Source organism: Prenolepis imparis, unplaced genomic scaffold (genome assembly GCF_030444845.1).
Source record: "Prenolepis imparis isolate NDT839.2.m4 unplaced genomic scaffold, iyPreImpa1.0 SCAF_2, whole genome shotgun sequence".
NCBI classification, from domain to species: Eukaryota; Metazoa; Arthropoda; class Insecta; order Hymenoptera; family Formicidae; genus Prenolepis; species Prenolepis imparis.
Genome location: NW_028141160.1, coordinates 8,123,977 through 8,150,216, shown reverse-complemented (window position 1 = coordinate 8,150,216; position 26,240 = coordinate 8,123,977). Strand labels below are relative to the sequence as shown.

At 30.6% G+C, this 26,240-nt stretch overlaps 6 protein-coding genes across 8 annotated transcripts in view; 4 read left to right on the top strand and 2 right to left on the bottom strand.

The window, feature by feature from the left end:
- Positions 1-12,868, bottom strand: part of Npf (neuropeptide F) — an 89,087-nt gene extending 76,219 nt beyond the window's left edge. For both annotated transcript variants that reach the window (XR_014424829.1, XM_083032810.1), the window contains exons 1-4: positions 12,753-12,868; positions 11,714-11,774; positions 11,273-11,331; positions 290-443 (exon numbers count right to left, since the gene is read on the bottom strand). The gene's annotated coding sequence lies outside the window, so the exon portion shown is untranslated. The remainder of the gene's footprint in view (positions 1-289; positions 444-11,272; positions 11,332-11,713; positions 11,775-12,752) is intronic.
- Positions 1,962-11,146, top strand: Spab (space blanket). Its single transcript, XM_083032809.1, has 7 exons — positions 1,962-2,220; positions 4,158-4,347; positions 5,926-6,046; positions 6,185-6,334; positions 6,439-6,527; positions 6,860-7,041; positions 8,396-11,146. The coding sequence occupies exons 2-6, from the start codon at positions 4,189-4,191 to the stop codon at positions 7,004-7,006; spliced, it is 666 nt and encodes a 221-aa protein (XP_082888935.1). The 5' UTR covers positions 1,962-2,220; positions 4,158-4,188; the 3' UTR covers positions 7,007-7,041; positions 8,396-11,146.
- On the top strand, positions 12,862-16,995 carry LOC145933232 (uncharacterized). The gene is made up of 4 exons (XM_083032804.1): positions 12,862-13,425; positions 13,511-14,660; positions 14,742-15,307; positions 15,418-16,995. Exons 1-4 carry the CDS (start codon positions 13,399-13,401, stop codon positions 16,024-16,026), a joined length of 2,352 nt encoding a protein of 783 aa, XP_082888930.1. The 5' UTR covers positions 12,862-13,398; the 3' UTR covers positions 16,027-16,995.
- Positions 16,996-17,213: 218 nt separating this feature from the next.
- Positions 17,214-19,551, bottom strand: LOC145933234 (peptidyl-prolyl cis-trans isomerase FKBP8). The gene is made up of 5 exons (XM_083032807.1): positions 19,394-19,551; positions 18,477-18,779; positions 18,188-18,384; positions 17,768-18,060; positions 17,214-17,658 (listed from the first exon to the last, which is right to left on the bottom strand). Exons 1-5 carry the CDS (start codon positions 19,430-19,432, stop codon positions 17,351-17,353), a joined length of 1,140 nt encoding a protein of 379 aa, XP_082888933.1. The 5' UTR covers positions 19,433-19,551; the 3' UTR covers positions 17,214-17,350.
- Positions 19,552-20,962: 1,411 nt separating this feature from the next.
- On the top strand, positions 20,963-22,400 carry Ppib (peptidylprolyl isomerase B (cyclophilin B)). Its single transcript, XM_083057345.1, has 4 exons — positions 20,963-21,122; positions 21,321-21,528; positions 21,601-21,785; positions 21,871-22,400. The coding sequence occupies exons 1-4, from the start codon at positions 21,045-21,047 to the stop codon at positions 22,003-22,005; spliced, it is 606 nt and encodes a 201-aa protein (XP_082913471.1). The 5' UTR covers positions 20,963-21,044; the 3' UTR covers positions 22,006-22,400.
- Positions 22,401-22,532: 132 nt separating this feature from the next.
- Gatb (glutamyl-tRNA(Gln) amidotransferase subunit B, mitochondrial) lies at positions 22,533-25,297 on the top strand. Of its 2 annotated transcripts, XM_083057323.1 has the most exons (10): positions 22,533-22,748; positions 23,032-23,179; positions 23,261-23,374; positions 23,453-23,625; positions 23,722-23,870; positions 23,954-24,189; positions 24,275-24,463; positions 24,544-24,680; positions 24,757-24,880; positions 24,972-25,297. In XM_083057323.1, the coding sequence occupies exons 1-10, from the start codon at positions 22,633-22,635 to the stop codon at positions 25,188-25,190; spliced, it is 1,605 nt and encodes a 534-aa protein (XP_082913449.1). In that variant the 5' UTR covers positions 22,533-22,632; the 3' UTR covers positions 25,191-25,297. The 2 variants fall into 2 exon arrangements, with proteins under 2 accessions (XP_082913449.1, XP_082913457.1); XM_083057331.1 differs by lacking the exon at positions 22,533-22,748 and having other exon boundaries at positions 23,171-23,179; positions 23,244-23,374.
- The last annotated feature ends 943 nt before the right edge of the window (positions 25,298-26,240 follow it).

Sequence of the window (26,240 nt, the reverse complement as noted above, 5' to 3'; positions counted from 1 at the left end):
TTCATAAAGTAATAGGGGGATCACCCCAAACCTATAAATCATCCTGATCCGTTCACACGCGCACTATTGCGTCGTACTATGCTTACTCCGTCATAATGGACGAAGTTTCGCGGAAGTTTGGGACCTATTAGTTGCGCGTGCGACACGCAAGGTCAAAGTAACGTTTCCGAAGCAATATGCCGCGAAACGTTGGAGCGGAAACAAGCGTGGCAATTTAATGGCGCGTGCATACATGTGTGTATGGCGCGACCCGAAGATGCATGTATATATATATACTTGGCGTACTCACCTGTGTACTCCTGGCATTTCGTCGCACAGGTGGTTGCATCGTAGATGGACGGTAAATGTAATTTGCTTAGACGTGCCGCTGCGAGAATCTACGCGCGCGCGTCTGCTGTCTGGATTTCCTCCTCCGCGAAAATGTCCGGCGCTGAATGCCTTTTCTGGAAAAGAAAAGAATAATGCCGTAATTAGATTTCAAGGTTAATTACATCAGAAACAGAAAAAGAGAGAGAGTTGCAAAACAATGTTAAAGCTGAAGGTTTAAAAATTTCGCTAGGCAAGATAATAAATCGCGGTAAAAGACGATCAAGTCAAATTGGTCCAATCAATCTATAAATGGAAGAAAAAACAAGCAATCAAAATATAGTTTTAATATTAATTTACATTTTTCTTTAAATAATTATTTTACATTATTAAAGGCATGTAACTTAAAAGATATATATTGCATGCAGAAAAATATTACATAATTTTAAATTATTATAATTAGAATTTTTAATTAATTCTCTGTTTAGAGATAAATTAAGAGTATATTGTTGCAAGTCTATAAAAAAAACTAAATATACAATAAAATAATTATTTTAATATGAGAGAGAATTATATTAGTTTTTTTATCACAGGCTTAAATAAACTTGAAAATTATTTTTCAGATTTAAATCACTTTTAAATCGGTTCATTCGAAAAAAATCTTAAACCATCTACAGCCTCGTAACATGAAAAATTCAAATCTTCCTCTCAATAAACCAGGTTCAGACTGGAAAAGGCTGAACGACGGCAAGCAGCATATATCGCGGTCGTTTTTGCTTCGTCACTATTCAGTGTATGTGAGAAAGTACGCGGGGGTTCGCGAGCGAGTATATGGAGCAGAAGCGAGCCGCCCGGCGGTCACATCAGGATACCTTGGATCAATACGGCCAAGAGAGAACGAAACTACGCCGGTGGCGAAAGGAGCGACCTGAAGCGAGCGAAGGTAAACCCGATGAACGGTGAGAACATGAGGTCCTGAGACGCGAAAGTACAACACTCTCGCGATCGTCGAGAGAAACGCATCCTAAGATAATACCATGACAATTTAATCTTTCTCTTTCTCTCTCTTATACACCATGACGAGCGTAAAAAAAAACTGACACGAAAAGTCTCCTCAAAGTAAGGTTTGCGAGGGACGAGCTTATCTCCATTATATCTTTGACCTTTCGCAGATCGGAATATTCATTTCTTCGCGGATGTGACAGAACATTGCGCTTCCTAAATGTGTTTGCCGGCAAAATAGTATCGTGGATGTTGTGAATTTGAGAAAGATGATTCTGTTGTACAGTGTAGATTGAGAAAAATTGCATTTTTTGCACGTGATTTTTCGATATAACTCAAAGCTTTGAATTTTTCCTTGTAGAGCCAACAACAAAAGTATTGCATTGAAGAAAAATAATTGGATTTTAATTCAAATACCTATACAAATTTTCTTTCTAATGAAGAAACAACGATTCATTGTAACATTATCTCGAACATAGCATTGTCAGCGTTTCATGCATCATTTGTCAATAGTAGAGTAGCTTCGAGTGGTTGGGTCGAGTTCGAGTTGGTCACTTCGAGTAGCTCCTTCGGCCTGCTATCTCGAGCAGCTCGATAGATAGAAAGCCGAAGATCTGAATGAACAAAATGTCACGTAGGTCGTGATCGGGTGGCGCGAAAAAAAGAGAGGAAGAAGACGGGCCGGCGGAGGGTTGCGCATGCGTTACTGTGTATATGCGCCCGTGTGACGGCAACCGGAACGACGTAGAAGTATAGATTGCCGAAGCGAGCGCGGTACGGACTCAGTCCTCCAGCAAACTCCATCGAGGACTTGTTGATCCTGTGCGAAACCTATCTATCGAGTGGTAGCCGATCCAGCCCGGCCGAGGTGCAAAGGCGTTCCAGAGTTGAACCAGGGCGCGAGAACGTGTTGTAAGTGAATTATTCGACTTAAATTCAATAATAGAAAGAGTGCTTTAGACGTTTTAGAGTATCATGATGCTGTTAGACGTTAATAAGTGTTTCCCCATGGTGCTCTCTGTACATTACGCTCCTTGAAACTTGTCCTTGACGTTGAAACGTCCTCGACATCTTTCTCGAATGAAGCATACTCAGTTATCACAATAATAGCACACTCAATTATCATAATAATAGATATAATAATAAAAATGGGGTTGAATTAATTGTCTTATAGAGTTAAAGTTAAAATAGAATTCGAAAATGTTGTGAGTTTAAGAAAGATGATTCCATTGTACAGTGTAGATTGAGGAAAATTGCATTTATTGCATGATTTTTTTTATATAACTTAAAGCTTTGAATTTTTCCTTATAGAACCAACAATAAAAGTATTACATTGAAGAAAAATAATTGGATTTTAATTCAAATACCTATAATTAAATTTTAATTCAAATACCAATAATTCAAATTTTCTTTCTAAAGTCGAAAATGTTGAATATAAATATATATAGCCCAATTAGTTGACACAAAAGATAATTTAATCTATTTAAAAATCTGAAATTTCAGATTAAATTAAATAAAATTTATATTCACTGATTCACACATTCATTTCACTGATTACTGTTCTATCTATAACCCATCTAAATTTAATGACATGCATTAAATGCTATGAAGAAATTTCATTTGCAAATGAAAAAGAGACAAATTCGCGGGAAAAGAAGAATTATCGATCATATACTCGAAATTATATTGCTAGTATTGACAACTTATATTATACACGAGACACTGTCATTAATTATAATTAGTTCTTGATCAAAATATGAAAGAAACTTGTTATATTTTTCAATCTTTTACAAGCAATTTAATGTTGGAGCATTTGATTTCCTGCTCTATGATATAACATATAAAACTGTATACATATATATTTACTAAATATTTATTATATATTTATACTTATATATTTACTAAATAATATATCAAGATTATTACTTTGAATATTTATGTATATTGAACAAGTGTGCAATCGATTGTTCTCGTATTCAAATGCTAATTACTTAATTAATATTGCAGAGCAGAATTACGTGCAATATCTGAACCGCGATATCTTACTAACAGTAAGTAGTAAATCTTGCGAAATTAATTCAAGTAATAGTGAGTAATAGTGTCGATGAATTGCATAAAGAATGTTCTTATCGCTTTTGCGTTATGAAACCGCGTATTAGCAATCTCGAGAAGATAGTAAAAGCGTTGCATCATCGACATCTGATATGATAAAGCAATGTGTAAAAAGGGGTGCGATGCTAACGGCTAGTCACATCTCATGGATCACTGCTTATACAGCAAAAATATTCAGGGATAAACTATGTTCATGAGAAACACGAAGAAGAGATAATCGTGCAAACTTTGTTGCAATTTAAATGATAACAAATTCTTTTTCTAAATCTGTTTTACAATTCAGATATTTTGTTTTTATTCTTAATTAATGATTCTTGAATTGCGTCGTAAATGGAATTACGAAGAATCTTGTAAGCAAATCTAATTTTAATATACTACTAATGTACTACTAAATATTTTCAAACAAGCAAAAGACCTACATAAATGATAAAGTTATTTCTTATGTAAAATTATATGAATTAAAAAATAAAATAAAATCATGCTTGCTCTCAAAATAATACTTGCAATAAACTAAATGTGTTTAGAAAATATAATTTAATAAATTGCAAACAAGAGAGAGAGATTAATTCCTCGTTCGATCGTTTTGGGATAATTATAGACATAATAAAGTATTTGCATAATAGAGGTATGAGCTAAGATTCACTTTTTAATAACGTCTAGTTATACCGCGAAAAATCTTTATAATATTTTTAAATGAAAATTGTGATGAACATCCTCTCTCCCTCGAATGATTACAGAGTGCCCGGAGATTAGTACATCTTCAACAATATGAAGGTATGTGCGGCAATAACGCTAGTGCTTGTAGCAAACACGGCTTACATCGGTGTCGAGGCATGGGGTGGCCTCTTCAACCGCTTTAGTCCTGAGATGCTATCTAACTTCGGCTACGGCAGTCACAGAGGCTACATACGTCCTGGGCTATTACAGGTATTTAGAAAAGCGTATCATTCTTGTAAAAATTTGTCCCGCGCGATTTCTGTACTTTGTTTCAACGACACGCGCGTAAAATATGTTCTGTAAAATCTTTCAAGCGTTCTCTTTAAACCGCTTTTTTTAATCGAAATCTGTAAGATTCGAAATAAAATCTAGAAAGTCCTCTAGATTTTTATTTTCAACGTTTAAATTGTGTTTAAAAAATATTCAAAAAATTAGAGAATATTTTTTGAACCTTTATCTGTAACGTTTAAACGTCAAAAATAAAGGTCCAAATCTCGGGTTAATAGCGGTCTAAAAGAAAAGATTAAAAAATTTTAGGATTTTTATCTGACATTTAAACTACATGTTTTTGGAGAACAGATAAATTTTAGACGTACTTTAGATGTCGGAGATAAAAATCTAGAGAACTTTCCAGACTCCCTTTTTAATTTTTTTAGACGCAATTTGTACTTTCTGTTATTTGATTTAATTAGCAACATCGTGCCGCAGTCAGGTCACGCACGATCGATACTACATTTTCTATCCGCGTGCACTTGCACTTATATAAACTTATGAGAAGAACTCTCTCGGCGGCACCGTTTATTTCCCATATATTTCTTCGCCTGGTGAATTAACCTCGAGATTGCGATCCGGAGATTGAGTAGAATTACCCCCCCCCCCAACGCGATACGCGCGAAATTGCTGCTACTGTGAAAACTTTTTACTGCGTTTCAACAACAAGATAAATAAATAAAACTAACTTCCTCGGTTTTATTCAAAAGACCGATAATATCTGCACATTACTCTCGATTTATATCTTTGCTTATTTACATAAAATAATCCCCTTCATCGCAATGAATAATTAGCAAGTCCGTGCTAACGAGATCCCTTTCATTAATAAACACGAAACTATTATAATTGAGATGTATAATTACTTTTTCTATCAATGTGTAATTATTTGAACAATGTGCAAAGTGTAATCAGACAAGTTTATTAAATAATCCATGAATGAGTTGAGTGCATTTATCACTTAACTCACATTTGACTTCTCTCGCGAGGATAAAAAAATACATCACGCGATAAACATTGATTAAAACTACGAAAATATGAGTAAATACGATAAGTTGAATATCGCTGATTAAGTAAAGAGGAATCAACGAAAAAAGACTACCGTCGCAGATTACGATGTAAAGTTGAATCTTACATATAAAATTCTTTACTACAAATTCGTATTTAATGTTAATTGATTTTAATTTATGGAATTTTTGATAAATAATGAATCTAAGTTTTTCTTTTTTATCTAAATTTCTAGAGCATTTTATATTTAATAAGCGTTAATATAAGATGGAATAAAATTTCTTTTACCACCTCGCTTTCAATCTTTAATAAATAATAAATATATATAATATATAATAAAATGCATATAAAGTGCATTAAATTAATAATAAAAAATAATAAATTATTTTGTAGAAAATACGATTTTAATATTTAGCCTTATATGATTCTAAATAATATGATTCTAAATAATATATTTAGAAAGTGATAAAAAATTTGTATTTTAAATAAAGCAATCGCTTTCTTTTATCTTAGGAGCCGTATAATGGCATGTACGGAGAGGGAGCCGAACCTACGGAAGAACCTTGCTATGAGAGGAAATGTGTGTATAATGATCACTGTTGTCCAGGTTCTATTTGTATGAATGTTAATGGAGGTAAATAAAAAACCTAATAAAAATTTCTAATTCGTAAAAAAAAATTAATTAGATTTTCTAGAATAATTAAAAATGATAAAGCCACTTTCTCATCTCATAACCCGTATTATCGATAAAAAGATAATCACAATGTTCTAGTTATTGGAACATGCGTCTCCGATTTCGGTACGAAACAAGGCGAGCTTTGCAGGCAAGATAGTGATTGCGAAACCGGCTTAATGTGCGCCGATATGTCTGGACGCGAAACAAAATCGTGTCAACCGCCAACCACTTCGAACAAGTTATACAGTGCGTTGACAAGCATATTTTATCTTTGCAAAATATAAAAAAAATATAATTCTGTGTGCAAAATTATAAATAAACTTCATCAATACAATGACGTATTTTTACAGATGAAGAGTGCGCTATGTCAAGTGAGTGTGACATCAGTCGTGGACTATGCTGTCAACTACAAAGGCGACATCGGCAAACTCCTAGAAAGGTAATAGAATATATCTATTGTTTGAATAATAAAACATATCCAGAATTTAAAAAAAAATTCAGTCTTTCTGATAGACTAGAGGAGTTTTTCAAATCGTTATCTTTTAAAAATATACTTTCTATTTTTACGTAGTCATCCCCGATTTTCTCTGTATATATATATGTAAAATAAAATAAATATCTATTATACTGATTCACAATACCAAAGGTTATTAAAATAAAATTTAAATAAAATAAAAAAATAAAATAAAATTTTTCTCGACGCATTTCTCTTCCGTTTCCAATAATATATAATCTCTTTTAATAAAATTCTCTCTTAAAATATTTCGGCAGGTTTGCTCATACTTCAAGGACCCTCTGGTCTGCATCGGTCCGGTGGCGACGGATCAGATAAAATCCGTGATCCAGTACACCTCCGGCGAAAAACGGATCACCGGACAACAGGGCAACCGTATGTTCAAGCGAATGCCGTTCGCCTAAACCCGTTCGTCATACCTGGGCAACACGCGATGGAGGTGAAGTATGAATAAGATAAGCTACCAAAAAAAAAAAATCAAATCCTCCTTTAGTCGTTGTGAAGGTCTAAGTTTGTCGACTCGACATTGTCTCGATCTCCTTCCTATAGTCCCGACTCTCCTCCACGTCAACGATACATCGGGAAGTATGACGATAGAAATAAGAAAATCATGCGGCAAAAATGAAACTAAATGTTATTCGGAGAGGTGTTACTTCGAGGTTGTTTCTTCTTCGAGTACATAGCGCGACTGAAAACACCTATAACACATATCATATACTAACCCGTCTCGTAGGTCTCTCTATAAGAATAAGAGACACGCTAGCATAGTTGTGTTAAGAAAGAACGCGCTGATGAATAAAAGCGCCGTACGACGATGTTTCTTAATAATTTAGGGGTAAAATATATACGAACGTTCGAGAAAAGTTCAACTATACCGGTCTACCGGTTGAGCTTTTCTTCCGGATTGTATTGTAGTAAGAGATTAGTGGATCACTTAATTGTTCGTGATATAAGTCATACGTGGTTCTAGAGATAAGTATAATAGAGGTGGCGAGGCGTGCACAAACGAAGAAGTGGAAAGTTCTCGTTATCGTCGCAGTGTCAGCATTGATGACAGTGTCAATATTGACAATTTTATTTTATTAATCAACGATACTCTTATTACACTCTAATCTATAGAATGTGTGTCAATCGATGAAGTTTATGTTTCGAGAAATTCGTTATCTTCAACGACTGGTTGATACAACGATGTTGTTATATCGCAAAAGAAAGTTTTCTCAATTATACGAGAAATTTTAATGTCAATATTGTGAATGATAATGTCGTTTAAATTATATGATGCAACGCACAAGTCTGTATTTTTTAACTGCATTTTCATACACGTTCAAAGCCATGACACGTGTTGCAAAATTAAAATTTATTTTTTAAACTTATTTATTTCAGAATAAATTTATTTATTTCAAAATTTCGTATTTCAAAAATAAATTAGGCATATTAACATAAATAAATTTTCTCTATATAAATTATACACATTATATATAACTTTAAAGTAGTTCCTCTATAACAAAAAGAAACAACTTTTTATGTGCGAAAGACATTTCTACATTAATGCATATATTAAAATGAATAATCCAGACAAGATAAATATCTCAAAGATATTATGAACAATTCCGAAATCAGTTCCAAATTTTGAAGCATCTTGTGGACTTGTTTTGTCAAAATTTTTTACACTTTTATGTGTCAGTTTATGTGTAAAATACATTATTACAAATATTTGACAAGGTAGAAAAAAATGCAGCTAAAAAGAACAGAGCTATCATCAATGCGTTGCAAATCGTAATTTATATTTTTAGTTGGAGATCGAAAGATCCAACAAATCCGCGGATGCCAGCAGTTTTGCAGAACATAACGGGAAAAACTCAAGAAAAATTAACAGAATGATTTGAAAACCTATGAAATAAATTGAAGCTCTTTAACAGATCCTACAAAAAACTCTGTTACTTATAAATCCGCTATTGGACGTCCTGTTAATTATTCAAACGAATATATCGCGAAGTATTTGTTTTTTTTTTTTTTTATTTCACGAACGTGTTTAGCGAACGAAACGCGAAGTGTCGTTCAGACAGTCTCAACGGCGGAAAAGTATTTTCTACAGGGGGAAGAGCTGAAAAAGGCGCAAAATGTCTTGTAATTCAATCGATGTTACAAGTTTACTCTTAAAAATCGTACTCTTAGACGTTTACTCGACTATGTCGGACACATTTTTTTTATTCCTATTCTCCTCTCCAAAAAAAAAATTTACACATACACTCTCTGTCGGTATGTATATGTATTCGTAATGTTAAATTGTGTCGTGGAGTTGCAAAACAAGATATTTTAAAATATAGGAGGATTATTATACTGTAAACGATACATATCAAAGAGGGAGAAGTTTTGCTTCGCTAGCTTATATTCAGAGATATATAGTATTAGATATATAAATATATATAATATATACGGATAAAATAAAGAAAGAAACACGTTAACTCTTAATAAAAACAATATAAGTGTGCGTATTGTTCGTTTAAAAAAAAAATCTTAAATGAATATTAAGAAAAAATGAAAGTTATTAAAAGGAAGAAATTGTTCTGTTAAGTATTAATCGCGGAAATCGCTCTATTGCATAATAATATCGTGGAAATCGCTCTATTAACTGTACTAACATTAATGAAATCGTAATACTAAATACACAATATGTATAGTCTGTGGCTATGTGAAATATTACTCTATGGAAATTATTCATTATAAATATTAATCGTTATAAAAACGTCGTCGGAAAAAATGCAATGTTAAATAATAATCGTTGGAAAGATCGATTGCACGATGTTTTAAGGATATAATTGTGGGAGATAATGTTAAGCGTTTTTTGAGAAATCACGTTCGCATACAACAACAACAACAATAGCAAATAACAAAAACAATAATGCTCTAATCCCAATATGCATAGAGTACCTGTCATATCTCTGTCTTATTATAAAAAGAAAAAAAACTCTCAACAAATCTTCGCTATTTACGCGACTGGTGGTGCTATGTGATCGTCAAGAGAGTTCCTTGAAGCGAATCTCTGATTGATATTATCAATTAATACTCCATTAGAGTTCTCGAGTACTTCCCAAAACGTTAACCTACCTGTGTAAGGAAACTCAAAACATATCATGCGAAATGCCTAATGCATTTAAGAGAGTTCTAAATATGAATGTTAACTACGATATATATGTATATGTATATTTATATGTATGCATATATATAAATTATTAAAATTATATTTTTATCTTTGATCCATATGTATACCTAAGCTCTATATATTTACACAATATTCGTATATTTTCTCGAGGCGTATATATATATATATATATATCTATCTACAAAAAATAACGTGTATACACAAACACACAAACACACAAACCCATACACATACATGCATCCATACGCACACGCACATACACATATATTCGTTCTATTATATCGCATGTAATGTTTTAATGTGAATTCGCGCACTTGATAATGATTTTTTGTCGATCTTTTACGCGCAATTGTTTTCCTTTAAAATTGTTGTTTTTTCAAATTAGTCAAATTACGAATATAAAATTATTTTTAACTGTAAATCAATGATCGATTGTAAAAATTTGCCGTAATCCATTTCAATGAAAATGTTATATGTATTTTTTAATGTATTTAGTATATGCATAATATTTTATTTAGCGTTATAAACTATAAAATTTTTAAAATATTAATAGTATACAGTATTTTAAACTTGCATTTTTAATCATAAATTTATTTCTATATCTAATTATGTATAATACCATTTGAGCTTTTCAATATGCATATAAGATCAATAGCAAAAGTATTATAAAAATATTTCTCAAATTTAATTTTTATTATTCCGTGTAAATATATGAAAAATTTTAAATAGATATTGAATCTATTATTTATGCAACTATTTATGCAACATATACATATATGTGTTTATATATACATCTTCTCTTTAGATATCAAACAATATTACAATTTACCTGCAAATATTTTATATTATGGTTTATATTATTTCATAAATATGTGTGTATGTATGTATGTGTGTGTATCTGGATATGTATGTGTGTGTGTGTGTGTTTGTGTGTGGTATATTATATAACTTTATATATACATTTTATCGAAAATCTCTGTTTCTGCTGTGAGAACATCTCTTTTCTCTTACAATTAGTCGGGCTAAGGAAATGATTGAACTGTTGTGAACTGCACACAAAAATTACATATCATAGCCTGTAAGACTCTTTGCCTTGTAAGGAAGTTCGGATGCATGTTCGCAAAACACAGGACATGATGTGGTAACGAATAGATACATACATATGTACGAGCTATCGCAGGTTTTAAGGGAAATTCGGCCACTTGGCCTTGAGTCGAAAGTACCTCTGTCGTAAGAATTAATCCCAGCGTAAAATTTTATGTGTATGACGTATATATAAATGTATCGTTCAAAATTACAATACTTAAAAAAAGAGTTCTAATAGCTAAATGTGAAATACATGATGGTGCATATGAAATAAACTGAATATATTTCTCTGTCATTCCTTCTGACTATCAAGTGTTTTTTCCTCAAATACGAGCTCATATATAATCGACATATTCATAAATTTGTATTAATCCAATGCACAAAATTTGCAATATTTTTTAAAATATATTTTTGTACTTACCATCTTCTGTTGTTCTTCATGGCTCAGGCTCGGATCGGCACTCGCTCAGGCAGGCAACACTAAAAAAAGGAAAATAAATTTAGATAAATTAAATTTAAAAAAATTACATACATATATATAAAGTGGATCGAAGAAAGTCTTTATTTTTTTTAATGGAGCGGGATATAATTTTTTAAATCAGATAGCTTTCATCAAAATTAATAACATTTACTTGAAATCGTAAATATGTAGATATAAACATTTTTCGATTTTGAGAATGACAATTTATATTATATCTTTCATATTTTTATCGAATATATATTTCTCTATCACTCCTTCTGGCAATCAAGTGTTTTCTTTTCAAATACGTGCTCATATATAATCGACATATTCATAAATTTATATTAATCCAATTCACAAAATTTGCAATATTTAAAAAAAAATATATTTTATTGTATTTACCAAAAAACTTTTGTTTTTCTTCATGGCGTTCGAATCGACGCAACCACTCAGGCAGGCAACACTGTAAAAAAAGGAAAATAAATTTAGATAAATTAAATTTAAAAAAATTACATACATATATATAAAGTGGATCGAAGAAAGTCTTTATTTTTTTAAATGGAGCGGGATATAATTTTTTTAAATTGGATAGCTTTCATCAAAATTAATATAAACATTTACTTTAAATATATGTATATACGGAATAATAAAAATTTTATTTGAGAAATGTTTTTATGATACTTTTGCTGTTGATCTTATATGCATATTGAAAAGCTCAAATGGTATTATACATAATTAGATAGAAATAAATTTATGATTAAAAATGCAAGTTTAAAATACTGTATACTATTAATATATTTTAAAAATTTTATAGTTTGTGACGCTAAATAAAACATATTATGCATATATTAAATACATTAAAAAATACTTAAAACATTTTAATTGAAATGGATTACGGCAAATTTTTACAATCGATCATTGATTCACAGTTAAAAATAATTTTATATTCATAATTTGAAAAAACAACAATTTTAGAGAAAAACAATTGTGCGTAAAAGATCGACAAAAAATCATTATCAAATGCGCGAATTCATACATTAAAACATTACATGCGATATAATAGAACGAATATATATGTGTATGTGTGTGTGCGCATGTGTGTGTGCGCATGTATGTGTATGTGTGTGTTTGTATGTTTGTGTATACACGTTATATATATTTATTCTTCAAAATCATAAAAATATATAGATAAAAACATGTTTCGATCTTAAGAATGACAATTATATATATCTTTCATACTTTCTTCATTCGTCTGTAAGAATCAAAATAAGCTAAAAGATAAAAACCGAAAGAAACAAGAAGAAATTCAACCGTAACCGACGCCGCGATTGATTCTGATCGAATGCATAATCTCATCAAATGCAATTCTTCGTATCAATCGTATTAGGTTAGGTTATGCGCATTTCTACTTTTTCTAGAGATTCTCGAATACGTAGCCTACCTTGTGCACGTAATATTTTCGTTGTCTCTTCGAAATTATAACGATTAACGTAGAAAAAAATGTTGAAACCGCGAACACTGTACGAGAGTACGTCCTCACCGAACCGCGATCTGAAGACAACTGCAAATTCAAACGCGCGTCTTCCTTCCTATTTCCGATCAAAGATCTGACTTTTCTTCACGCTCTGCTCTAAACCGCGCGACCTACGTGCTTAAATTAATGTTCTAAGCGAACTTTAATAACTATAAAAATATACAATTACGTCTATTTCATCTTCTTTTATTTATATAACTCAATTTTATTCAAACGTTTTCAAATTCATCTTAGCTCCTCCGGAACAGTAAAGGCATTAGTGGCGCCATCTATCGTTAATTTTATTACTATTACGTAACATTTTTCTGTATGGGTAAAACAGTCAAGTTATCGTATTTTCGATAACATCGCACAACGTGCGTGATTTTTAGGTTACGCGATATATGATTACTTCACAAATGCTTTTATGAATTTTATCGAACGTAATTCTTCTGAAAAAACTGGCAAATAAAAAAAAACAACATTTTTTGGTCATGTTTAATAATACCACAATTATATTCTTGTGCAAATATTTGAATACCTGTCGATTGTTGAAACTTTACAGTCCAAAACAATGACACTACGTTTGTTTGACAATCAAGTAAGATTGCATATGCAGAAATTATTTTTACGTAGAAGACTATATTATAATTGTTATATGTTATATATTATTAATCTTTTTTTAGGATTATTCAACTTTAGATGCCATACCAAATATATGCATGGAGAATTGCGAAATAGGAAACTATGACTATTTGGAAAAATGCATCAGTAATGTTGAAAATAAAGAAACTGGAATCAGTTTATCAGTAGAACCTATCAGTACCGTAGACATTGGTTTACAGGATAACTTGGATGATGTTAATTTGAATAACATTGATTTTTATTTCATGAAAATAGAAAATTTACTCCTGCAAAATGCTGAAGAATCTAAAAATTGTATGAAGAATAAGGAGATAAAGCAAGAAAAATCATCAGACATTATTTCAATTCCAAATTTTGACACAGTGAATCTGGATTGCGACACCTTTTCATGTAATTCAAACAAGGAAACAGATAATATAATAACTATTAACAAGGATGAATCTTATATATTTAACAAAGATCTAACAACTCAATGTTTAGGAAGGAAGCCAGTAATAGAGAATTATAATTGTTCTACCAAACTTTATATAGAAAATAATAATGGAAATGCACAGCTTAATATAAATGAAGATAGCAGTTGTATAAGTCAAAATATCACATCAAAATTGAAACATGGAATAAAAATTGATAATCTTTCTCTGGAGCCATCAAATGGAAATGAAGTTCAAAAGTGTGAACAGTGTCTAATGACATTCAGATATAAAAGGCACTTAGATCGTCACTTGGAAGGTCATCAGAAAAATAATTGCTCTCATTGCGATGAAAAATTTGCTAGACGGAAGCATCTAGAGGTTCACTTATTTCGTGTTCACAGAGAAAGAGTGGTCAGGCATGCTTATTTATGTGATGCGTGTCCCAAAAGTTTTCCTAAACGTGCTCTCTTGAATCGTCATAGAGCCAAACATAGTTATCAAAATGGTAAAGTCTGTTCTGAATGTGGAGAAATGATAAATGCAGATATAGATAAAAAAGAGCACGATGAAAATCATTGTAAAAAGAAGCAATTCAAATGTCAACAATGTTTACAAACATTTAGTATTGAACAGACATATTTGTCTCATATTCAGAATCACAATAATTATAAATGTTCAAATTGTAATGTCAGTTTTGCATCAAAAAAGAAAGCGCATGAACATTTTAAGGCAGTTCATGTGCCAAAATTAAATAAATCAGAATTGATCAATAATAGTGGTAAATAGATTTAAAAATTTTTAAATATTAAATTAAAAGATGAATTTTCTCATCATATTTATCACAATAATTTTGTTACAGATCCATATTTTTGTGCCAATTGCAGACACACATTTATCAAAAGGGACGACTATTTTAGGCACTTGGAATCTGCGTTACATCTAAGTAAAATTAACAGAGACACACCTGTACGAGCTATATTTTCATGTGCAATCTGCTTGAAAAAATTAATCACGCAAAGAGCCCTGGATCAACATGTCAGGCGTATTCACAAGGGCGAAAAGCGATTCGTGTGTAATATATATGGATGTACGTTTCAATGTGCCAGAAGGACAGATCTGGATAGGCATAAGCAGCTGCACGTAGAAGAGCGAAACATCGTGTGCGAGCATTGCGGCAAGACGTTCACCAGCGTCAGTATTCTTAAGGATCACGTACTTTATATTCACAGTAAAGAGCGGCAATTTATTTGCGAAGTGTGCGGCAAAGCGTTTAAGAGGAACAGTTTACTCAAAAGGCATAAATTATCGCACGAGCAACATCGGCCGTTTATCTGTACGCAATGTAGCACTGCATTTAAACGTTCTCATCATCTCACTCGTCACATGGAAACCTGTCACAGAATTACACTGGAAAAGAGGAAAAAGGTAATGCTTTAATAATTATAATAATTATATAATGCTGTAATAATTTCAGTTAGTCTATATATGTATATTATATTTATCCAACACAATTTTGTTGTTCTATAAAAACACAGGTGGTGAAGCTGATGAAAACAGAAGATGGTCATCTTGTGCCAGTGCCGGAAAAACCAAACAAATTAGACTGTAATAAAGTGAAGATTGAAAAAGAATGCGAATCAATTGCGAAGAACAAGGAGACAGATAGCTCAATTATAAATATAGATAAACAAATTATAAATGTTGATTCGCAGCTGCAAATACAGCTATTGTCAAACTCTGAGGGAAACTCTGAATGCTCAAGTCTGTCGCTGGAACATACGAATTTATCTGTTATCGATTCTATTCCGCAGGTTCTTTCATTAGTAGATATAAATACGGGACAAGTGCTTACTGTAGAAGTCGCCAATCCGGAATTTTTACCTACCGATGAGCTAGCTGATCAATTTGGGACAAATTGCAATGAAATATTGAATTTGCCAGATTATCAAGATATAGAATTTCACAATAATCTCTTAAATGTCGATCAAACGTATTGTATAAATATATCAGAGGATAATACAAATTATTCGGAAGTATCATTAGAAAATATTGAAGGTTCGTTCTCGCTTATAAACAGTAATAGTAAGATGGAAACAATAGAAAGTTATTTAACAAACGAATTTCCATCGTTTCTTAATATTTGAAGACTTGCAGAATGAATATATATACTTTAAATATACAGTTGTGTTTGCTCAAATTTTAGGTGTACAACATAGCATTTTATTGAATACTAATATAAAAATATTTTTTTTTTTGTTAATGTCAAGAATGTTATCAAATTTTATAAAATATATTTTTTATGTCACAAGTTTGTTTAATCTAACATCTAACATTAGATAAAAAGTAGATATAAAACACATTCCGTTTTTAAAGATGTGTAAAAATATATATCTTCTGAAACAAAATAAGAAAAGTTGCAGTACCTTTATATATATATAAAATAAGCAAATCTTTTAATCGTATCTTTAAAACTGTTATTACATTATACATATATATAAATTTAATTTAAAATGTGTATGAATGTGTAAAATTTATCCTTTTTTTTCATTTTCTAAGAACAAAAAATATAGTGTATAAAATGTGTGACATATAATTTTATAGTGATATAGTAATACATTAAACGGTTATTTATGTTATATGAGAACATTTATATTTTATTAATTTTCAACATATAAAAATAACATCAACATAAAATTTTTATCAGATCTTGGTGTGAATTTCATACATATGGTTTCTCTATTCAGTCAAGCTAGACTGGATTTCTTTTTGGTATTTCACTACTTTATATATCCTACTTGAAAAACATATATAGAATAAAAATAATTAGTATAGTTTTTGCACGTTAAAACATGGAGAACGTGTAAAATTGAAAATAGAGTTTAATTCAACTTCAATGCACGAGTCAAGATTAAAATACATATAATTGTATACAACTATATCATTGATTTTGTTTTTAAATAGCAAATTGAAATATAAAGAAAATGCATTTTGTAAGTTTTAATTATGTATTATAAAACTGTAATATATACAAAGTATAAATGTATTTCTATTTGAACTATGTATATGTATATCACAAGCACCTTACAAATTACCTTGCCTAATTATTAAATATTTATATTGTAAATGTAAATTGTTCAAAATGTAAATAAATGACCTGTAAATAAATGATATATATATATATATATGTATATATAGTTAAAAATATTTAGAAATAAAGAATATAATTACAAACCGAACAACTTTATCCTATTTTCTTAAATAAACAAAGATTTCAACATTTTTCGTTACCATAATTTGTCTTTATTAATTTTCATCATATACCCATTTGTCGTTTTCTTTTACAAAAAAAAAAAAAGATGAAAAATTAAAAAGTTATACATGCTACTACGCTAAAGCTCATGGGTTCTATTTTATTTCTTTAAACATAAAGAATTAAATTTATTTTTTATGTCTGTATTTTTTTATTTTTCACGTAAATCTGTGTATAAATATGCTAATAGTAGCAACAGATGCTGCTCCAATTAGAGTCCATAAAACTCCCTTTGCGAATTTCCTTTTATTTTTGTCATTAGTTTCCACATCCTGTGACGAATTTTTATTTTCAACGCCTAACATTTTACGATACAAATGCTTTTCTTTTTTTGCGTCTTTAGCAATTTTTTCTTTTAAAGTTGTTAATTCTGCGGTACATATTTTCATTTCGGGATTTAATTTTTGCATTTCAGTGAAAATTGCATAAGCTTTAGCATATTCTCCTTTAAGCCTCAATATTGTTCCTGCAATACATATTTGAAGTTTCCACATATAAAATATAAATCAAGAATATGTACAAATTATTTTAAAAAAAGATTAAATATAGAAATAAAGAAAGATGAGGATTTTTACCTTTTCTAAATAGTGCCTTTACATTTTGTGGTTGACACCTTAAAACATGTTCCACATTTTCCAGAGCTGCATCATAAGCTTCGGTTTTAATTAATGCAGCTGCCAAATTGTTATGAACTTTTATGCGATCTTCTAGTAAAACCTGCAATTCAGTGTCACTAACTGATTCTGCTTCCTCATTATTTGTATTTTTTGTTGACGACAAGTATTCCAGTGCTCTCCGATAACATTGAACTGCAGAAGACAGCTCCATTCGAACAAACCACCAATTTCCACGTTCACGCTTCTTATTGCTTTAAAAAAATAGGTTCAACCATTATGCCAAAATAATTGAATAGACTAAGTATTGTCTTTAAAGTGTTTAGAGTCTAAGAAAGTATATAAATAATCTTTATTATATAATTTATAAAATTATTATACCTTATTTCTCTTCTTTGACTAATGCTTAACGTTTCTATTTCATGCTCTAACTCCGATGTTTTTAATTCAACTGTGTATGTAATGGTAGCATCAGGTGGTACAGGTCTTTTTCCAAGCTTGCCATAAGCAAATCTAGGATCAATTACAATTTCAGCAACTTCACCTACATCCATCAATGCAATTGCTAAGTCTAAGCCCTGTAATTCAGAATGTCAGTATTATATTACAAATCAAATATTGATAAATATTAACCAAATATTGACAATAATATATATGATATATATGATACCTGTATCACTTCCATGTCTCCCAACTGTATTACAAGATTTTCATATTCTTCCACTACTTTATCCTCAAATTTGCCAGTGATGTTTAATGTACATATATCGCCTCTGTTTGGTCGTGTTCCATCTTCACCTTTTTTTATAACTCTCTTCTTCAACTGACCATTACCAAATATGTCTATCCATTCATCCACGGGATGATCATTTAAAGAAGCTTTTGTGACAGGATCTTCAGGATCAATGTTAAAATTTAATTCCTCGCGAATAAAATCAGCTTGTGTTCCTCCTTCCGATATATTCTCGTCCATCTTAAATAAATTTATACTTAAATTATTTAAAAATCCTTACTTATTACAGCCTTAAATTGAAATTTAATTGAGTTTGACAGAAAATTCTCGATTTCTCGCTTGTAATATCATAATTCAATAAGGATTATAGTAAGGACCTGAAGTCTCGATAATATGTATACAGCTAAAATTTTCTGTAATTATCATGGATAATCTGTAATTATCTATAATTTATGTATATTATCTATAATTGTATAATATGTGTATATAATATCTTAATGTCCTTGATACATATCAAAATAAAGCTCGTAAAAAAACAAGCGTTCTAAATAATATATATATATATTATATTTTATAGAATTATATGTGATACCTGATAAACGAAATTAAATTTTTATAATCGAGCTATTTTTTATAGGTTATTTAAAATTCTGAATATACTTGACATTTTCTACGTTCGATATAAACTGAAACTAAATATTGTGGAAAACAATGTATTTCTCGTTTAAGTCCAAAGGTAATAAATACGACGATGAATAAGCAATAATGGAAAGATGTTTAATAAATGCGTGACAGACCGATTCAAATCCCATCTTATTTATAAAATATAATCAATAATAGGATAAAAATCATACCTTTTCCTCTTTAGCGTTTTCGAATGTGCCTACGGCCATTAGAAAAGTGCAATTTCTTATCTCGCAAGATTAAAGAAATGATAAAGAACAAAACTGAACGAGACCGATAATAAGATCACTCAGGATTCAGGAAGTGAACTGGAAAGACATATGGATGGATCTCGCGCAGGCGTAGACGAAGTTACTTGAAATCAGAATTAATATTCGGAATTTCAAATATATTTTAATTATTTATTTTCATTTTAATCCTCACGTGTACGATCTAACGTTTAGAAAAATATAATCTCTCGAAAACTATCGATATAAGAAAATAAAATAAATATTATCGCGAGACTTTAAGAAGAATAAAAATAAAATAAATATATGAATAAATTTGGGGATTTTATTCCGAATAAAGTTCATCAAAATTAAAAAAAGAAGGTATTTATAATTTATAAAAATTAACGAGTTTCGACTCTGACAAAAATGTCGCTTAAAAATTATTAATATTATAATTATTATTATAATAATAAATTATATTATCCCATCGATAAAATGAAAAAACAAGAAAAATACTCAAATTCCGCGAATACCGAACCATAAAGGCTGGATTATAGAGGCCATAAATTTAACAAAATTTAACCAATCACGTTGCCGAATCAAGCAACGCGATTGGTTGAATCCTTAAATTTACGGTTACGGAAAAAGTTTACGGCCTCTATAATCCAGCCTTAAGCTTAGTCTACAATAGAGTCGTAAGGTCGTAAACGTAAGAAATTGACCAATCACAGTCGATTATTCTCCTCGAATTCAACTGTGATTGGTCAATTTCTTACGTTTACGACCTTACGACTCTATTGTAGACTAGGCTTTAACACAATATAGGACAAGACGCCCAGTGTTGTGCTTAGATGATTTTAAAATTAGCTAGATAAAGATGAGATAAAAATATGTAAATTCATCTTAGATAAGATAAAGATGATTTTGTTTTAAATATATCTAGATAAAAGATAAAATTACATGACGATTCATCTAGATAACTTCCAGATAATATTATTTTTAAAACCCCTTATTTAAATAGTTAAAAAATGTAAATAAATAAAAATGTAATGTAAAATAAAAAAATGTAAATTATAAAAATATATTCATACTTTTATTTATAAGTTTTTATCATTTACTGCTCAAAGTTCTACTTAAATATTTTCATGTGCTATGAAACTCTAAACCAAATTATCTGAATATTATTTTAGATAATTTAGTAAAGATAACACTTTCTTTTCATCTAAGATGCAGATATAGATAATACATATTTTTATTATCTATATATATATAAAGATAAGATGACGCCAAAATTTCATCTAGATGATTATCTATATAATTTTATTTAGATAACAGCAAACACTGATGAAGACGCCTGAAGAGAGACCGGATTATTATTTTTCTTAATAGAAAAATATGAATATTGAAATAAAAATGTTCATCTCCTCGTCACGCTCCTTTCACTATGTCGATGGAATCAGCCAATCGGACGCTCCCACATTTCAAGCCCACGTATGTATGTATATGTGTTCTTGTGTACCTCGCATCCGGTACTTATTAGCGGTTCCGACACTGACAGACCTCTACGAGGGATCGGCGGTCGAGGGTCTTTGTTTTCGCATTTTCAAGTAACATGAGGCTGCTGTTGTTCCTCGGCCTGGTGGCCGCGGCTTCCTGCACGAACGCAAATGGACCGAAAGTCACGGACAAGGTATAACATCCTGCAATTTTCGTAATAAGAACGAATTATCATAATAGGTGTCCCGAGAACGAGGCTCGTGAATACGTGGCATATTTCTGTTGCACGGATGATCCATGTGTCATACTTGGGACAAACAATGTCTCTTGTCCTATTGGAGAAAAAAATTTCGACAGATATGTTGATAAATATTTAAACGGATTCTTTTAGGTATGGTTCGACATCAAGATCGGCGGTACCGATGCGGGGAGAATAGAAATCGGTCTCTTCGGCAAAACCGTTCCAAAGACCGTGAAGAATTTCGTGGAACTCGCCAAGAAACCGGAGGGTGAGGGATACAAAGGCAGCGTGTTCCACAGAGTGATCAAAGATTTCATGATCCAGGGAGGAGACTTCACAAAGGGAGATGGAACTGGAGGTTTAGCCAATTTCCCTATTTTTATACTTATTATTTAGTTGATTGACTTTATTGACTTGTTTTATTTGTCAGGTCACAGCATCTATGGGGATCGCTTCGCAGATGAGAACTTCAAACTGAAGCACTACGGTGCCGGATGGTTGTCCATGGCAAATGCTGGCAAGGATACCAATGGATCTCAATTCTTTATCACGGTTAAGCAAACACCGTGGCTTGATGGTAGACATGTTGTTTTTGGCAAGATTATCAAAGGAATGGTACGAGATACATATATGTAGCATTATGACCAACTTGTAAGAATATAATGTTTTACTTATTCATGCTATCATTCTTCTATTGCAGGATATAATTCGTAAAATTGAGCGAACAAATACAGATTCGCGAGATAGACCACAGGAGGATGTTCTTATCGCTGATAGTGGTGCAGAGACTGTAGCAGAGCCATTTAGCGTATCTAAAGACGATGCTATTAATTAAATACTAGTGTTTATTCAAATAGGTCTCACTATTATTTATGGTCAATATTTTCTACAAAAATTTGATTTTTTTTAATTGTGGCTCCGACATCTTCATTAATCAGCTTTTACAAAGAAGTGAATAATGGCTGTACGATCTCAATCTCTCTCCGCTGTGATACTGGACTTTGACAGCAATTAATTGATCTATTGATAGAAGATCCATGCCATATCAGCAGTAACCACAAGAATAATGCAGCATTTTATCATAAAGCAAAGCAACGATTGGTACATGTAAGTTGTCATAGGAATGATTGTTTCCATTCCAATTGTTACAGCTATGTATACTTGCACAAGAAATTTTATACATATATAAACAGATTTTCTACATTCACGAATAAATGTAAGTTGTTTAAAGTATTGTGTATATTATTATATTTTATTATTCCTGTATAAATTTAAATATATAATGTCAATCCTAAATAAAGAGGCATTTATATAGAAAATATGATCCTGGGATCCACGTGGCATTTTATTGGTTGGTATCTATGCAAAAGTTTTTATTCTGCAATTGGCAATTCTGAGAATCCATAACCTGTCTTTTAAACGTTAAATCTTTTCTCAAAATATATCGAAAAGCCAACAAAACATGTTATCAAGGAAACAAATACATTTCATTCTTATAAATAAATGGATTAAAAAGCAAAATGACAATATTTCACAGCGGTTTCTTTCATCTAAGATTCAAAAAGAAGCGAAAGTGCGGTGAGCAATTAGGTTATGAAAAATATTTACATATGAAAATGTAAATAATTCTTATTGTTGCTCTCCAAAAAAAATATATATACCTATATTGCACACATGGAATATTATAATTAATATATATAAATAATATGTTATATTATAAATATAAATATATATATATATATATGTATATATAATAAAGTATATATAATTTATATATACATATATAATATAATTTATATATAGATATATATAAATAATATTATAATTAAATTATTAATTTTGTTACGTCTGATCATTTTAGAAAGAAATGGAAATCCATCGTGGGCTTGGAGGTTCATGCTCAGATTGCAACAGAGTCAAAGTTATTTTCTAGCGCATCCATCGACTTTGCCAGTCCCATCAATTCCTGTGTCTCATTTTTCGATTGTGCTACACCAGGAACATTACCTGTAAGTTATTGGTAATTAGCAAAATTGCCCAAACTGTTGTGATAAATATTAACTATTGTTGCAGATACAAATGTGTTGCAGGTACTGAACAGAAGATGCGTGGAATCTGCGGTGCAGACGGGCTTAGCATTATCTTGCCGATTAAACGAGACTTCTCTATTTGAGAGAAAACACTATTTCTATGCAGATTTACCTGTAAATATAATTCTTTCGATATATATTTCTCTCAATTTATATCAGCATGCTTATTAATCGTTTCAATTATTTTTTTAGGCAGGATTTCAAATTACTCAACAAGGACGACCTATTGCTGTCGATGGTGAAATTAAGTTTCACGTGTTCACTCCAGGAATACACAAATCACCGTATCTGAAGTCTTCTAAAATCAAGCAGATTCAATTAGAACAAGACAGTGGCAAAAGTTTGCACGATGAAAATTTAGCAAGGTATCAATTAAGCTAATTGTATATATCTTTAATTTTAGCTTTAAAAAATGGCAAAAATTATAATAGTTCTCTAAATGTGACTTAATACTTTTATAGAAGCTTCATTGATCTTAATCGTGCCGGAATACCTTTGATGGAATTCGTGTTTGAGCCAGATTTGGTCGATGGCGAAGAAGCTGCCGCACTTGTGAAGGAACTTGCATTTACGTTACAGTTACTGGGTGTCTGTAATGGCAAAATGGAAGGTCATTTATTACAGAAATTATTTGACTTTCAAAAATTATTACTCGTAGATTCAATATCTCATATTTTATTATTCTTATTGTAGAGGGAGCTCTTCGTGTCGATGCTAACGTTTCTATAACTGATCGAGACGATGATTTGGGCGTTCGGACGGAAATAAAAAATATTGGAAGTGTACGTGCCGTCGCTGCCGCTATTAAGTATGAAATAAGTAGACAAATTTCTGTCCTTGAAGCCGGCAATGTAATATTTAACGAGACACGCGCATGGAGCGCGATAAACAAGACGACCATTCCTATGCGTGAAAAGGAAGATAAAGAAGTAATATATCATTTTGTTTTTATGTTGTCCTCAAATTATTTAATTAATTATTTAATTATTTTATCTTTGAATTTGCCACTTTTAGGATTATCGATTTATGCCTGAAACAAACTTGCCACCTCTGCGTATACATGTCAGAGAAGATTTACCGAATGAAGACAATTTAGTCGATGCTGTAGTATTGAAAAGACAATTGCCTGAATTGCCAGAACAGATACGCGAGAGATTGAAGAATATTTTTAAGATATCTCCTGAAATAATCGTATCTTTAATGGTAAGTTTGAGTGAGTGCATTACAATCAAATAAATATGTAGAAAAGATATATGTTTTTAATATTTCATATTTTGTCTCAGAGTGACTTTGTATTGTTACAATTATTTGATGGAATAATAAGAAAAGATGGCAATCGTAAACCGGAATTGGTCGCCAAATTTCTCGTCATGGAATTGTTGGCTTTTCTTCATAAAAATAAATTAACAGTTGAATTTTAGTAAGGAACTTTTTTTTTATTTAAATCGTATTTCTAAATTGTATAAAATGCTCATGTATATAACAATTTTTTTTAGCTTACCACATGAAGATTTTATTGGTCAATTGATTGATTTATTACAAAACAAAGTAATTAATTTAATGAAGGCGAAGAAGATTTTGTATGAATTAATATCTGATCCAAAGAAATCTCCAAAAGAGGTATTGTTTTTTTTTTCTATATATAAAAAATGCAGTATTAAAAATACACGAGTCTTTTCTTATTAAACTTCTATGTTTTTATTTGTTATAGATTGTTGAAGAACGTAATTGGTTCTTGATATCAGATGAGAAACAATTGGAAAAGATGTGTTTAGAAATTATTGAGAAAAATCCGAAAATTGTATCGGGATATAAAAGTGGAAAGAAAAAATTATTTAATGCACTGTTGGGAGAAATGGCAAAGATTACAGACAATTGTGCAGATATGGCTATTGTTACAAAAATTATGGAAAGATTATTAAAATCATAGTAAATAAAGTTTGTAAGACAATAGCTGATTTATGAAATTATTTTCTATAAAGAAATATATTGTAAATAAAAAATAGTATATTTGAGAGTAAATAAAACATAATAAAAATAAAATATGTAAAAAGAATTCTATCGATTACTTACCTTTTAATAAATATATATGATGCAGCTGCTTTTTGCACATACGCAGTTCTTAAATATTTACAAAATATTAAATTATAAAATACGTATAAACATATATATATATATAGGAATTTTGTGATGTGTGACTTAAGCTAATAAAATAAAACTAAGATCCGTGTGTTGTGTAAGTTATGTATTAAATATTTACACAAGTATTATTTTCTAATAAACTTCATTACGAAATAACTACATTGAGTCATCCTTTTTTTTTACAATTGTTTACAATAATATCATTAAAAAACATGCCAACTGTCAGTTTGCACATTCCATAATCCAATATTTATAAATTCGTTTTTATCCAGAGTGTATATTGAACAATAATTTTATTAATGCTATAAGAAAATAATAGGTAACAGCATTTCATACATTAGACAAATAGTTAAAAATAGTAACACAGATTCTACCACATCAACAGTTCGAACTCAAGTTTTTTTTACAGCCACAGCTCTAACATATAGTAATTTTAGCACTTTAAAGAGATTAAATAATCCTGATGTATCTTAAGTATATTTTACATATATCTGATATTATATAAGAAAATGTATTAATATTACAGAATAAAATTAAAAACATTTATTCTCCCGTACATGCATCAAATTCTGCTTATACTGCAAAAATGGCAATGATGGAAGGATTTATAAATTGCAGTCTTCAGAGAAAGGCCACTTGAGTAGCAAGATCATGTTCTTTTGTGACTCCGTCCTTTTTTATCAACTGCATAATTTAATCAAGCGGAACAGATATATATCATTTATTGCTCTTCGTTAATGCAGCAAATGGACTCGTTTTACTGTGGTTTTATTTGTCCGCAGTCATCAGAGTATTTCAGAGACTTGCTTCATGGATAAAAATTCTCTGTTTTAGTTAT

Bases quoted from the DNA above. Each gene is read 5' to 3' on its own strand.
- Spab (XM_083032809.1), top strand. From the start codon at position 4,189: ATGAAGGTATGTGCGGCAATAACGCTAGTGCTTGTAGCAAACACGGCT. The intron at 4,348-5,925 runs GTATTTAGAAAA...CTTTTATCTTAG, and splicing joins TACGTCCTGGGCTATTACAG to GAGCCGTATAATGGCATGTA. The intron at 6,047-6,184 runs GTAAATAAAAAA...ACAATGTTCTAG, and splicing joins TTGTATGAATGTTAATGGAG to TTATTGGAACATGCGTCTCC.
- LOC145933232 (XM_083032804.1), top strand. From the start codon at position 13,399: ATGACACTACGTTTGTTTGACAATCAA. The intron at 13,426-13,510 runs GTAAGATTGCAT...ATCTTTTTTTAG, and splicing joins TACGTTTGTTTGACAATCAA to GATTATTCAACTTTAGATGC. The intron at 15,308-15,417 runs GTAATGCTTTAA...ATAAAAACACAG, and splicing joins CACTGGAAAAGAGGAAAAAG to GTGGTGAAGCTGATGAAAAC.
- LOC145933234 (XM_083032807.1), bottom strand. From the start codon at position 19,432: ATGGCCGTAGGCACATTCGAAAACGCTAAAGAGGAAAAG. The intron at 18,780-19,393 runs GTATGATTTTTA...AATTTATTTAAG, and splicing joins AAAACGCTAAAGAGGAAAAG to ATGGACGAGAATATATCGGA. The intron at 17,659-17,767 runs GTAAAAATCCTC...TATGTATTGCAG, and splicing joins AAAGGCACTATTTAGAAAAG to GAACAATATTGAGGCTTAAA.
- Ppib (XM_083057345.1), top strand. From the start codon at position 21,045: ATGAGGCTGCTGTTGTTCCTCGGCCTGGTGGCCGCGGCTTCCTGCACG. The intron at 21,123-21,320 runs GTATAACATCCT...GGATTCTTTTAG, and splicing joins GACCGAAAGTCACGGACAAG to GTATGGTTCGACATCAAGAT. The intron at 21,529-21,600 runs GTTTAGCCAATT...TTTATTTGTCAG, and splicing joins AAAGGGAGATGGAACTGGAG to GTCACAGCATCTATGGGGAT.
- Gatb (XM_083057323.1), top strand. From the start codon at position 22,633: ATGTTATCAAGGAAACAAATACATTTCATTCTTATAAATAAATGGATT. The intron at 23,375-23,452 runs GTAAATATAATT...TTATTTTTTTAG, and splicing joins ATTTCTATGCAGATTTACCT to GCAGGATTTCAAATTACTCA. The intron at 23,871-23,953 runs GTCATTTATTAC...TTCTTATTGTAG, and splicing joins CTGTAATGGCAAAATGGAAG to AGGGAGCTCTTCGTGTCGAT.